This window comes from Chiloscyllium plagiosum, chromosome 9 (assembly GCF_004010195.1).
Source record: "Chiloscyllium plagiosum isolate BGI_BamShark_2017 chromosome 9, ASM401019v2, whole genome shotgun sequence".
Taxonomy (NCBI): domain Eukaryota; kingdom Metazoa; phylum Chordata; class Chondrichthyes; order Orectolobiformes; family Hemiscylliidae; genus Chiloscyllium; species Chiloscyllium plagiosum.
Genome location: NC_057718.1, coordinates 98,652,386 through 98,667,146, shown reverse-complemented (window position 1 = coordinate 98,667,146; position 14,761 = coordinate 98,652,386). Strand labels below are relative to the sequence as shown.

The window sequence follows — 14,761 nt, the reverse complement described above, 5'->3', positions numbered from 1 at the left end:
AATTTCAGATCAGTAAGTCACCTATCATAACATCTCCCACGCTCTGTTCCTGATGATCAAGGTTAAAATTGACCCTCTATCTCGATTTCAACAGGACTCCTTTAGAGCAGGATAAAATGTCTGCCAGATGATGGCACTCAGCAGTAAAGTGGTTTTGATACAGCCACAGCTAAGGATGGTTAGAAAATCCTGCAGGGGCCCTTAAATTTACAAACCAGAGTTTCCAATATGTGTCATCAGGTGTGAATTCCTCAAACACATCTGACTGAATTGTCAAGAAGGAACATGCAGCTTATTGACCCTCAGTATGTTAGCCAAGTGCACAGGGGTGGAGTAGTAGCGTCATAATCTTCTCCTGTAAGATGGAAAATGGTCCGCTCAGCCTACTTTACTGACTGAAAATAAAACGCTGTTAAGTTTTTAGCAGGGCACAGCTTGCAATTCCTTTCTCATTCAATCTCTCGGCTCTCTTTCCCCTCAGGGAGCAACACCAAAACGAAAAACCTGCAGCAAAAGACCCCAGCGGCTGCCGCAAAAGCCAACGGTCATAAAGCTGTATCGAAGGAACTCCGCAAGGTCGAGCGCCTCATCACCAAGTACGCCAAGCCCGACGTGAAAAATCCCAATGCACCCTGGGCTATCCGGCTCTATGACTGGTCGATGTATCACGAGCTCGCACTTCGGAATCTATTTGCCACCATGGACAGAGGCGATGGCACCTTGACGAGGGAGGATTTTGCTGCCATCCTTATGGAGAAAAACGCGCCAATGGCAGAAGAAGAAATAGCTGCACTAATATCCGCCCATGACAAGGGCCGGACCGGAGTCATCGATATCAACGAGTTCTTCAAAGGCACGAAGTACCTCGAAAAGGTTTTCCTTATGTCTTCATATGAGCCCAAGAAGAAAAAGGGAAAGAAGGGAAAGCGTGGGAAAAAGGGAAAAGTCGCGATACCCATACCGATTTGCACCCTTCCTGAAGAACATATGATTCGGCGGGAGGATGGGGGCCCACCAGAGTTTATGATCGAAAGCCACAAGACATTCACGGATAGAAATCGATTCAGCCGTGATAACCCACCCCAGCATCCTCTGCAAGATGACTCTGCATGGTACTTGGACAAACCAGAAAAGGTCTACACAAATATTAACTATGCAGCGAGAGCAGAGGATATGCAATCATTAAAGAAAGCATTTATCCAGGGAGTGCCAGTTGATGTGCAGGACAAATTTTTTACCACTCCACTTATGGCAGCCTGTGCGGATGGGAATTATACACTTGCCAAATACCTCATCGAATCAAAGTATGCCTGACTCCTTTTCTAGCTGCTGTTAAAAGTAATCTGGCATTGATTTTATTGAAGCAGTATTTCTGCACACTTGATTTGATGGTTAATTTCACCAAGACTTTGAGGGGAACAGATGGGCAAATTGAGAGAAACTAGATTGTGGTCCACAAATTGTAGCAACGTTCAAGTAGGAGATTGTAAAAATTTGGAACATCCTTCCCCAAATGACAATTGGTCTGTCAATTTGTTAATTTTGTATCTGAGATTGATAGACTTTTGTTCGCCAATGGTATTAGAGTGATGAGGGCAAAGCCAGGCATGTGGAGTTAGATTATGGATCAGGTTTGATCTGACTGAGTGGCTGAGTAGGCTCGAAGGGCGAGATGGCCTACTTGTAGCGATAGAGTCATACAGCATTGAATCGGACCCTTCGGTCCAACCAATCCATGCTGACCATAATCCCAAAATGAATTAGTCCCACCTTACTGCGCTTGGCCCATATCCCTCCAAACCTTCCCTATTCACGCACTTATCCAAATACTTCCTATGCAATGTTCCTACAAATGCATTCCAGATGGGTATGCTGTGGATTGGGTGATCAGCTCACACACACTGACACACATATTAAGACTCCTCGCACTGGGTCTTTCCAAGACCAAGAGTCACCTCCTTCCTAGGGACTACCATGCACACACGTACAGAAAGAATATTTGTGAAAAGATATGAAAAATACAGATGTATCCAATGAATAGGGTGAACAGTCAAGGTCTCTTTTCCAGGGTAGAGGAGTTCAAAACTAGAGGGCATAGGCTTAAGGTGAGAGGGGAAAGATTTAAAAGGGACCTAAGGGACAACTTTTTCTTGCAGAGGGTGATGCATGTATGGAAAGAGCTGCTAGAGAAAGTGATGGAGGCTGGTACAATTACAATATTTAGAAAATACCTACATGGGGACATGAATAAGAAAGATTTAGAGGGATATGGGCCAAATGCTAGCAAATGGGACTGGATCAGTTTAGGGATATCTGGTCAGTATGGATGAGTTGGACCAAACGGTCTGTTTCCATGCTGTACATCTCTATAACTCAATGACTATCATATATAAAACTATTCATTAATTGCAATATGTACAGTTGAATCCATAGCTGATGTTTTTTATTTAGATCTTTTGTTTCCTCTTGTACTGGGAACACCAGTCAAAGTGTGCGAGGCAAACAGTCCCAGTAACTTTCCTTCCCCATTGCAAAGTAAGACAAGTGAGCCACCAGCGGTGGAAACGATACTGGGAGCCCACCAACAGCATGTTCATGAACCTGGCACCAGGAAATCAGATGACTTAACTTTCCTTTAAATTCCCCATGATCTGTCTATGATAGCGAGGCCTCCTAATTTTTATCTTTTATCGTTTACCCTGAGCTGGGGACCAGAAATCAGGTAAAGTATGTTGAAAGCAAGTATTCATTTTGTGTCAATGTTGTTCTTTTGATTTTAGTCATTGAAATTTCTTGAAAAAGCAAAGATGATAAATGTTTGCTGTTACTTGCATCAAGTAGGGCAGCAAGGAGCATTATCTGTATCCTTGATTGCTCTTTCTGTATGAATCTTAATACGACTACAGTATCTGGATGTGATGCAGATAATTGTGGATACACTTTGCATCCTTTCTGACAAGTAGGGAAGAGATGAGGAACAATAAATTGAGCTCCGTAGCACCTGTACTTTAAGTGCTACAGATATATATCATAGCGTCCATATTATTCATGTACAATTCCACTGCAGTCTATGTTGGAGACCATAGAGTTAAGGGCCAAAGAGAAAGACATTCTTTATCCATATTGGATAAAGGGCCTAGCCCATTAACATAGGCAAATCAGGAGCCTTAATCCTACTTCAGCCCCCTCGAGTAACACTGTCATGCATCAAAACCTCCTCAGAGCTCCCCATTTCATGACAGGCTATTAGCATACTGCAAGTGAAATGCCTCAAAATAAATACGACTGAAGTTTGGCAGGTTCCTTTGCCAAGGAAGAGTTGGGGCTTAATGTCTCCCAGTACTATTTTGTTAATTCACTTAGGTTTTATCAATTTTTATGTTCAGTCTTGTCATTGGTTGCCAGAATTAGTTTGAGATTCAATTTGATATGGACTTGTTTTTGATTATTTCCTTAAGTGATTTGTATTATTTGCCATTGATATATTTTGGTTGTTTAATAATGTCAAACAATTCAGGACTGATGAAATATTTGTGTTGTAGTAAGACATAAGATATAAGGTTACATCACATCCTTTACAAAGGTTTATCAGGAAACCCCTTGTAAATTACTACAGCAAGGGTCTTCTCAGTAGGTGTCATATTGTACATTATCTTCCTAAACCAGCATTTTAACTGAGTTAAATATGACCACTTAGACTAAGCACGTACAAGTAGTGAACAGCTCTGCTAGAAACTAGATATCATAATGCAGCTATGTTGTAATGTTTTGTGTATTCCTAGGGCTAATGTAAACGCATATGATAATTTACTGTGGACACCTCTTCACCATGCTTGCCATTCAGGAGAGCAGGGCATTGTTGAATTGCTACTGAATGCTGGTGCGTCGGTTAATGCAGTTTCCATTAATGGAGCCACACCTTTAATGAGAGCAATAGAGAGCTGCAAATTGGAATGTGTAACATATCTGATTAACCATGGAGCTAGTGTTGACATGGAGAACAATAAAGGTATGCTAGCACTGGGCGACAAAATTGAAAGAAAAATAGTTACCGTAAAAAGAATTGGGGGGTGAATTTTGACTTGACTTGAAAGGGTAAGGTGACTGATTGTGAATCAGCGGCCAGCTTTGCATCTCAGCACTTTCTTTAGTTCCACCATGTCCATGACAATAAATCAAAGATTTGACTCAGTGGATCCACATTTTCCAGTTAATACTTTCGGAATGTTAAAAAGAATCCAAGAGGGAAATGAGTAAAAGAAGAGAACATGCTTAATATTTCAAAAAGATAGAAGGTTTGTTTGCACGTGGTTAGCTAGCAATGCTGTCTTGTGGTGCCTGCAGCATCATGGGCTCAGCTGCAAGTGATGTGATTCCCAAGCTTCATCTGTGCACATTAAATAAAGACAAAAAAAAAGCTTGTTCTTACATAATGTCCTCAAAAGCTTAAGGTGCCCTAAAGCTCTTTCCAACCAGTACAGTACCTGTAAGTGTAGGGTCCCTGCTAACATCACCATGCATGTATATTATTGACAAGTTCCATAGATGGTGTGCCTGTGCATCAGTGATGGTCTGTATTAAAATTACTGTTCTACTTGCTGATATCCTGTGATCTCTCCTGCACCTTACCGGGAAGTTCTCTCCTGCATCTCACTAGCAGGGTCTCACCTACATCTTATAGGCAATGTATTTCCTGTGTAACGTTAGAAGGGTTTGTCCTATACCCGAATGGAAAAGTCTCTCCTACACCTTACTGACAGGGTTTACCCTATATCTTGTGAGCAGGGTCTCTCTTACAAATTGTCAGCAGGGTCTCTCCTCCACCTTACTGACAGGGTCTCTCCTACAACTTACTGACAGGGTTTATCCTACACCTTACTGAAGTATCTCTGGACATTGGAGTCATCTAAGAAAAATTAACAAACAGTGCAATTCAAAGTTGACCTTGGAGAAGCCTATGTGGGCGAACTCACAGAGGGGAGCAGTTAAGTCGCTTTTTTAAATGAAACCCGACTTTTTTTTGTGTAAATCTCCAATCATTGAGTAGAGTGGGTTCCCTTTTGTTTATATGCTTTATCGATATGTGTAACTTTAAAAATATAAAACGTAGATATTAAGTTAACCTGGAGCAGTATTTTTAGACCAGTATCACTGTGCTATTTTCTAGGTCTGTACGTTATTAAGGTGCAAAAATGGCCTTTAGTAGAGTGAGGTGCTCTTCCTGTCAGATGTGGGAAATTACAAAGAGTTTCAATGTTACTGATGATTATGTTTGCAGTAAGTATGCTTGATTGCGAATTCTATCAGATCATATGGATCAGTTGGAGAGGCATTTAGAGGCAATGAGGAATTTACAGGAGCTAGGGGCATTGCAGGAAGGAAGATAAACTGAAGATACTGTCAGGTAGATAGGGGACCTCCAGGAAAGGTAGGAGAGGAGGGCAGGTCATGCAGGAGTCTCCTGTGGCTATCCCCATCTTAAACAAGTTTTGGAAAATGTAGGGGGTGATGGCCTCCAGGGGAATTCAGCACTGACAACCAGTTTTCTGATTCCAGGACTGGCTCTAATGTAATGAGGGTAACGTCAGATTCCAAGTGATTGATTGCGATAGGGAACTCTCTAGTTAGAGGCACAGACAGATGATTCTGTGGCCGACAGTGAGATAGCAGAATGGTGTGCTGCCTCCCTGGAGAGGATGCAGAATATTTTCAAAGGGGAGAGGGACCAGCAGGAGGTTGCTGTACACATCGGAACTAATGCATAGGAAGAGAAAAGGATGAGATTCTGAGGACAGAATATGGGAAGTTAGGCAGGAATTTAAAAAGGAAGTCCACAAGGGCAGTAATTACTCCTGGAGCGAGCTAGTGAGGGTAGGTATAAGAGAATAGAGCAGATGAATGCATGGCTGAGGAACTGGTGCGAGGTACTATAGTGAGCAGGAAACTGAGAAACAAATTTGTAAGGCGATCTCAGATATTTGTAAGAATAATTGGTTGGTTATGGTTGGGGATTGTCCAAACATTGACTGGCATAGTGTTAAGTGCTTGGATGGAGAGGAATTTGTTAAGTATGTACAAGAAAATCTTCTGATTCAACATGTAGATGTACCTACTAGAGAAGGTGCAAAACTTGGCCTACTCTTGGGAAATAAGGCTGAGTAAGTGACTGAGGTGTCAGTGGGGAAGCTCTTTAGGGCCAGTGACCATAATTCTATTAATTTTAAGATAGTGATGGAAAAGGATAGACCTGATCTAAAAGTTAATGTTCTAAATTGGAGGACGGCCAACTTTGACGGTATTAGGCAAGAACTCTCAAAAATTGATTGGGGGCAGATGTTTGTAGGTAAAGGGACAGCCGGAAAATTGGAAGCCTTCAAAAATGAGATAATGAGAGTCCAGAGACAATGGTAGGTAACTAGAGAAACTGAGGTTTTGGTCAAGAAAAGGAAGGAAGCATTGGTCAGGTATAGATAGCAGAGATCAAGTGAATCCTTAGAAGAGTATAAAGGCAGTAGGGGAGTATACATAAGAGGGAGATCAGGAGGGCAAAAGGGGACATGGGATAGCTTGAGCAAATAGGGTTAAGAAGAATCTAAAGGGTTTTTACAAATACATCAAGGACAAAAAGTTAACGAGGGAGAGAATGGGGCCCCTCAAGGATCAGCAAGACAGCCTTTGTGTGGAACTGCAGGAGATGGGGGAGATACTTAAATAGTATTTTGCATCAGTGTTTACTGTGGAAATGGAAAAATATGGGGAAATAAATAGCGACATCTTGAAAACTGTCCAAATTACAGAAGAGGAGGTGCTGGTCTGCTTTAAACGTATTAAAGTGGGTAAATCCCCAGGACCTGATCAGGTGTACTCTTGAAATCTGTGGGAAGCTAGGGAAGTGATTGCTGACCCCTTGCTGAGTTATTTGTATCAACGATAACCACAGGTCTGGTGTCGGAAGACTGGACGATGGCTAACGTGGTGCCACTATTTAAGAAAGGTGGTAAGGAAAAGCCAGGGAACTATAGACAGGTAATACTGACATTGGTGGTGGGTAAGTTGTTGGAGGGAATCCTGAGAATATACATGTATTTGGAAAGGCGAGGACTGAATAGAATATAATGAGAGCTGAGCTGTGGATGTGATCAATATGAGCTTCAGAAAGGCGTTCAACAAGGTTCCTCATGGTAGACTGGTTAGCAAAGTTAGATCACATAGAATGCAGGGAGAACTAGCCACTTGGATACAGAAACTGGCTCAAAGGTAGAAGTTGGAGGGTTGCTTTTCAGACTGGAGGCCTGTGACCAGTGGTGTACTACAAGGATTGGTGCTGGGTCCACTGCTTTTCATCATTTATATAAATAATTGGGTGTGAACATCGGAGGTATAGTTAGTCAGTTTGCAGATGATACCAAAATTGGGGGTATAATGGACAGCGACGAAGTTTACCTCAGAATACAATGGGATCTTGATCAGATGGGCCAATGGGCCAAAGAATGGCAGAAGGAATGCAACCCTAAAACTTGGTTATGCATATCTTAGTTTGCAGTAAGCCCCATTTGCCTCTCACCCCAGTACTCACTGACCTGGTTCCTGGTCCAATAATGTCTCAACATTAAAGTCTTCCTCTTTAAGTTGGAGATTAGATTAGATTACATTACAGTGTGGAAACAGGCCCTTCGGCCCAACAAGTCCACATCGACTCGCCAAAGCGCAACCCACCAATACCCCTACATTTACCCCTTACCTAACACTACTGGCAATTTAGCATGGGCAATTCACCTGACCTGCACATCTTTGGATTGTGGGAGGAAACCGGATCTTCCATTCCTCACCCACATCCAACCTGAATTCAGAATCATCAGTGTCATGCATAACCTAAACCCATGGGTGTGAGTCAGTGTTATAAAAAGTATTGACCTGATGGGAGTTTGAGCCCTGCCTATTTTCTGGAAGCAGTCGTGTTGGTGTTGTAAATGCCTATGCCTGTCTGACCATGCCTGTATTCGATTGCACCATGCAGTGACATGGAGTTACTACACAACAGACAGGACCAAACTATAGTTTGATTCAATTTTTTAAGAAAACACTATAATTTTTAAATCCCAGCTACAAACTGCTGGGCACGACCTGTCCTCCAATCAGAAATCTGTTCCAACCCAATTGCAGTACAAATAAATATTATTGGGTCTGAAATAAATGGCAAACATGTCCAAGGAGCCAAATGGCCTACTTCTGTTCCTTTTACTTACAGTTTTAGTTATGGTCTTGAAATCATAGAGGAGAAAGTGAGGTCTGCAGATGCTGGAGATCAGAGCTGAAAATGTGTTGCTGGAAAAGCGCAGCAGGTCAGGCAGCATCCAGGGAACAGGAGAATCGACGTTTCGGGCATAAGCCCGACATTTCCTGAAGAAGGGCTTATGCCCGAAACGTCGATTCTCCTGTTACCTGGATGCTGCCTGACCTGCTGCGCTTTTCCAGCAACACATTTTCAGCTCTTGAAATCATATACTGTCCAGGTCTCATGATGGTTGGCTCATAATGCCCTGGTAAACATATTAACATAACAATCCAGTCTTTGCTGTAGTCGCATCAGTTACTCAATTTTTAACAATCCATTTTTAACCTTCCTACATTTTGCATTTATGTCATTATAGCGGAAATCCCCAAATCCTTATCAACAAACCATAGACTCCAATGGATCTATGATAGTTAATTGTTTAAAACTCTGCCCCAAGACATAGGGAGCTAGGCAGAAAATGTCCTCATTCCCCCAGACTAAAATAGGCCACTGATTTTAAACACGGCAGCAAACTGGTGGATCTGGGTGGGGTTTTCACATTTTAGCTTCTGTGCAGCAACCTGTTTATCCCAGGGGTCAATATTTCAGTGCTTCAGCATTGTTAAAATTTTGTTTAAAAAATCCTGAATTCCAAATTATAGGATTTACAGGAGAATTTAATATGTTTTAAATGAAGAGCATGGGTCAGGAGAATTGGGAAGGTGGCTGTAATGCAAATGTAATAGTTTATTTAAACACATATAGAGGACATAATTGGAAGATTTGAAAAATGGAGAGTCAATGAGTAAGCTGGGAGAGTCAAGATATTCAAAAGGTTTAACTTTTTCATTTTTGTCGTGTTTATGTCCTTGTGAATGCTATGCATATTCATGCATTTTTTTATCCAATCTTTTTTAAGTTTCTAAAGTTTGCAGTATTTTTGCTCAATTACGTTGGAGAAATTTGATTGGCATTGACTAATGAAGCTGTTTCTTTGGTGCAGTACATTTTTAATGGAACACCTATAGCATAGCCATACATTTAAGAATGTCATCAGTGTTTAATTCAGTTCTCTTTAGGTTCTCTAAAGCAACATTTAGTGTAAAATTAAAGTCAAATAATCCTGTTCACCACAATCTTTTGATGCTCCTGCTCACCACATCTACCACACCATGTTGCCATATGTAGGAATTTCTCAGATACTCTGCACTTTCAGAGTTGATGCTTTTGAAAAAATTATTAAAACTTCTGCAGTCTCAAATGGACACAAAAGACGTCCCATGCCAAAATTTGAAGAGAAACAAGGGAGTTCTTACAATGTTCCAGTCAATATTTACACCCTCAACGAACACCAATAAAAACTGGTGAGCAGTTTATCCAATGCCTATTTGTATCACCTTGTATACAATTCAACTGCTGTGTTTGCCTACTGTACAACAGTAGATACATTTCAAAAGTGCTTGGCTGTGAAATTATTTGTGATTTCTTGAGAAATTAGAGACATATGCATTTTTTTGTTCTATCTCTCAGATGTTTCTATGGACTGGACCTTTTTTTGCTCAATTATGTTTGAGACTGATGGAGAAATTGGTTTGACACTGGCAGATGACACTATTACTTTTGTGTGGTATATTTTACAACATGACACCAAAGCCATTTTTATTTGTTCCATTTAAATTAGGGCAAAATGCTTTGGATATTGCAAATGCCTATGCAGACGTAAGGATAACTCAAGTGGTCAAGGAGAAACTGGATAGCCTTCCAAAGAAAGAGAAACCCAAAAAAGGTGGGAAAGGTGCAAAAGGAGGCACTTCGGCTTCTTCAAAGCTTCAGGCAACTCTAGCTGGAACTGACATGATGGTAAACCAGCACCTCCTGTCTCTTGTTCTTGTGGGTGTATTGATAAATTTACTTTGAAGATGTAGCCTACTCTATGAGCTGGTGAATATGGGGTGCAGACATCCGTGGAGCTAGATTTCCATTCCTTGCCTGAGAGTGGAACATGAGCTCATCCCGGCTTTCCAGCACTGACATAGACAGGTCATCAGTGACATCACTGTGGGGCAATTGTCAGACACCTTTCCTGACGCTCCCACCCCCAACACCTCATAGGAAATCTAACTCTCCTACTTAGTCAGAGGTAGGATAGAAGTAGATTCCAAATTTGGAAAGAGGGTGCAGTGATGAAAAAAATGTAAGAGAAATGAATTTTAGCCTGCCACCTTTTGCAGGTTCATTCAGATTCATTAAGAGAAAGAGATTTGTTTAAGAAATAAAAGGAAAAACTAAAAAGAAGCCTGAAACTTTCCAGAGAGAAGGGGCCAGCATTCTAGGCAAGCCCAGGAGCGTTGCCTGCCTGAACAGTAACTAAAGATCACTCAGCAGAGGAAACACCCTACCACCCATCCCCCTCAACCACTTCTATATCAACCATCATCACCATCAACACTTGAAGCCTCACAGTTGGAACTTTTAAAGTCTATGATATCAAGAAAGTTGGTGAGAGGGTGCCTTTACAGAGAAAAGCACCCTCTCAATTATTTGCCATCCATTTCAAGTTGCTGGTCTTTGCAAGCAGGAAGGCTTCTGACTGGCCTTCCAGCTTCTGAAAGTCCAGTTTGCCACTCTCAAGGGGTCGGGGATTCTGTTTTGTGCCTTCTCAAGGGGCACCTCCAGGAAGATGCCAAAGTGGGACTGTTTTGGGTTGGTGATCCAGTAGCAGGCCTATCTCCTGTACTCCAGCATCAGGGCCGCATAGGAACACATTCCTACACAGCTCAAATGTCATGCTGTCCACTATTCAACGTCATTAGGACAGACTGGCCTAGAAAACCTTGTGGCCATTTCACCAGATGCCTGCCAATATAGAACCCATTGACACCATCAAAAACTGAACTATAATCCAAGGGTACATTTCTTTCTTAGTGTCAGGGAAAGTAATTTGGCAAAAGGTCATGCGAATGAATTGCATGTGTTGAATTCATTGAGGTCAGCACTATATTCTATCACCTGGCCTTGGGAGTGTATTTTCAGGGGCTTTCCCCTCATGATTGGGATGCAACCACACCACATGGACTGCAGTGATCCAGAAATTCTAGGACAAGGAGGCGGTCTTCTGGGACAATGGTAGTGTCCTGACCTCTGAGTCAGAAGATCTAGGTCAAGTCCCATTTGTTCCAAGATGTTAACCGAAAAGATTGATATAAAACATCCATTTTTTAATTCTGTGGATTTATTGTTGCAAAACTAATGTTTAAGTGAATTCTGGAGCATGCATATTCTCTTTGATGCAGTTTGATTGATAAAATTCCACTTGAAATAAATACTCACTTTTTACTCTCATGCATTTATATTTTAACAGACACCGTTTTCAACTCAGCCTCGCGCATTGAAATCACCAAAGAGAGAGTTTCCCAAGGATAGCATAGCAAGGAAAAGTGAAATGCTCAACAGTGGTATTGCCAAGAAAGTTGACATTACATTTGTACCAAAGACTGTAAGTACAGAATGCTCTGCAAAAGCATTTTCTCTGCAACAAATTGTAAATAACCTAAAGGTCTGAAAGTTTGCAAGGTTCCTAAGAATTTCCAAAGAATAGGTCAGCATGCCATGGTGCCTGAATTCTAGAGGAAGATTGCATGGAAATGGCATAATAAAAGTAAAGTCAAATTCTGTTCTATGGTAACTCAATGGCCCAGATCGTCCATTTTCCAGACGTTCAGATTCATGTTTAAGGATATGCATTAAGAGTCTTCGGAAGTCCCAGAGCACTGAATCCTTGGAATTGTTCGGGAAGCTCAGACATGTAATGAGCAATTCCCCAGCCTCCTGGGACTCTGCACAAATATTTTCAAATCTATTAAGCGTCAGCTGGCTGAACAGTTGGTTTGTGATACAGACAGAGTAAAACCAACAGTATAGGTTCAATTCCTGCACCAGCTGAGGTTACCATGTAGGGCTCTCCTTCACAACCTCCTCATTTGCCTGGGGCGTGGTGACCCTCAGGTTATACAGCCAGCATCTCTCTTTGTCCCTCTAATAAAAGAGCACCCTTATAGTCGGACTGCAACTGCAGCAGGACTGCGACTTCCCTTTATATTTAAAACTTGGGAGAGATATGACTTATTTACCAGGATTGTTACCTAGGAAATGTTAGTAGGTTAAAAACTGTGTCCAACTCCTGGGTAATAACACCCCATCCAGCTCCCCACTGATCTTCAACCTTCCAACATCCTGATCCACTGAACCTCCCACCTGAACCTCAACCTCCAATATCCTTCTACTGACCTCCCTTCCCTGATGTCCTGTCCAATTGATAAACTTGGCTCTCCTTCAGCTTGGAGTTGGACACCACTTAATTTCACTTCTATCAGTAGCCTGATCGCCACACAACTGCTGCATTCACCAATACTCCACATTCTGGACATATTCTAATGATCCAAAACTAATTCAATATCAAAGTAAATTTTCATGTGTTTTTTTAATGTTTGATCATTCCTTTCACTCCAGCATTAAACTCCCTGAATATTGTTCACCTCGACCTCACCCTGGTCACTATGATAAATTTAGCATGGCCAATCCCCCTAACTTGCACATCTTTGCACTTTGGGAAGAAACTGGAGCAACGGGAGGAAACCCACGCAGGCACAAAGAGAATATGCAAACTCTATGCAGACAGTTACCAAAGGCTGGAATCAAACACAGGTGCCTGGCACGGTGAGGCAGCAGTACTGACCACTGAGCCACCATGCCACCCCTTTCCCAACATCATGTGAGTTAGAGATATAGTATCACTTTCTGATATCTACACTTCCACAACGATGGTGCAAATGCAAGTTGTTTGAGGTCACATTCACAATTTTTGTGTGTTACATGCACGGATCTTGCATATTCGGGATTGCAGTGTAGTACAAACAGTACCACAACATAAACAGATCATGGGAACGGAATCATGTGCCTTGAAAACCTACTCAGTCAAAGTGGTTCTGTAATTTAAACTGAATGTAACAAATGGAGTTGCAGAGAGATAGGATAGTGAAGAAGGCATTTGGTATGCTTTCCTTTATTGGTCAGAGTATTGAATACAGGAGTTGGAAGGTCATGTTATGGCTGTACAGGACATTGGTTTGGCCACTTTTGGAATATTGCATGCAATTCTGGTCTCCTTCCTATTGGAAGGATGTTGTGAAACTTGAAAGGGTTCAGAAAAGATTTACAAGGATGTTTCCAGGGCTGGAGGATTTGAGCTACAGGGAGAGGTTGAATAGCCTGGGGATGTTTTCCCTGGAGTGTCAGAGGATGAGGTCTGACCCTATAGAGGTTTATAAGATCATGAGGGGCATGGATAGGATAAATAGACAAAGTCGTTTCCCTAGGGTAGGAGAGTCCTGAACGACAGGACTTAGGTTTAGGGTGAGAGGGGAAAGATATAAAAGAGACCTAAGGGATAGAGGGTGGTACATGTATGGAATGAGCTGCTAGAGGAAGTGGTGCAGGCTGGTACAATTGCAACATTTAAAAGGCATCTGGGTGAGTATTTGAATAGGAAGGGTTTGGAGGGATATGGGCTGGGTGCTGGCAAGTGGAACTAGATTAGGTTGGGATATCTGGTTAGCATGGACAAGTTGGACTGAAGGGTCTCTTTCCATGATGTACATTTCTATGACCCTATGACTCTAGGGAGTTAGGAATTCAGGGAGTTAGGAAGTTCACCGAAATGAAGACACACTCCACAACATCCCCCCACCAAAATGTTGCGTACGAAGTCCCCGATAATGGATCTTTATCAGAGAAACAAGTAAATTCAACACAATTGTACTTTTTGTTTCTCCTTTCTATAAAGAGTAAGAAGGTCACAAATGTGACTTTTCTCTGCACGGAAATAGCCAATTTTCACTATACTATCTGAATTTTGATGGTTTGAGAGAGTTTTACATTTCATTGCAGATATGGACCACCCCACCAACAACTGAAGAGCTAATTCAAAGAAGAGTACAAAACCGGGAGAAATTCACCTATGAAGTGGATTTTAATGCTTACCTAATGCCTTTCAAGAGAAATATCAAAAAGAAATTGGAAGAAATAAATAACTCCTCTTCCAAATAGGCAGGACGTTTGCCACTGCAGACATTTGGGATGCTTGCATTGAGCAGAGGAATGTGAAGGAATAAAAGACACACACAACAGAATGGCTCTTTGTTACCATGGCTTTCACATACTTATTATACATAGGCTTGTGTAACTCTTAATGTCTCATTGGGAAAGGCTGCAAGATGTAAGCAGTTTTATCAAAAGTGATCCTGCTTTGGTTAATGATATATATACATTAATTAAACACAAAACTTCTTTATTTCTCTATTTTGATTTTTCTTAAAATGCACTGTGGGCATCATGTTTCTTGAAGTATGAGGAAATGTTTTGCTTAATTCATTTTTTAGCAATAGACTGGTGAGACACATAGAAATAGACACAGAAAAACATAGAATT

The 14,761-nt window shown here is 41.5% G+C and overlaps 1 protein-coding gene across 1 annotated transcript in view; it reads left to right on the top strand.

The window, feature by feature from the left end:
* Positions 1-14,535, top strand: part of ankef1a (ankyrin repeat and EF-hand domain containing 1a) — a 37,287-nt gene extending 22,752 nt beyond the window's left edge. The window contains exons 4-9 of the mRNA XM_043696865.1: positions 9-12; positions 482-1,304; positions 3,783-4,009; positions 9,957-10,135; positions 11,637-11,771; positions 14,222-14,535. Coding sequence (XP_043552800.1) covers positions 9-12; positions 482-1,304; positions 3,783-4,009; positions 9,957-10,135; positions 11,637-11,771; positions 14,222-14,380 — 1,527 coding nt within the window. The 3' untranslated portion in view covers positions 14,381-14,535. The remainder of the gene's footprint in view (positions 1-8; positions 13-481; positions 1,305-3,782; positions 4,010-9,956; positions 10,136-11,636; positions 11,772-14,221) is intronic.
* The last annotated feature ends 226 nt before the right edge of the window (positions 14,536-14,761 follow it).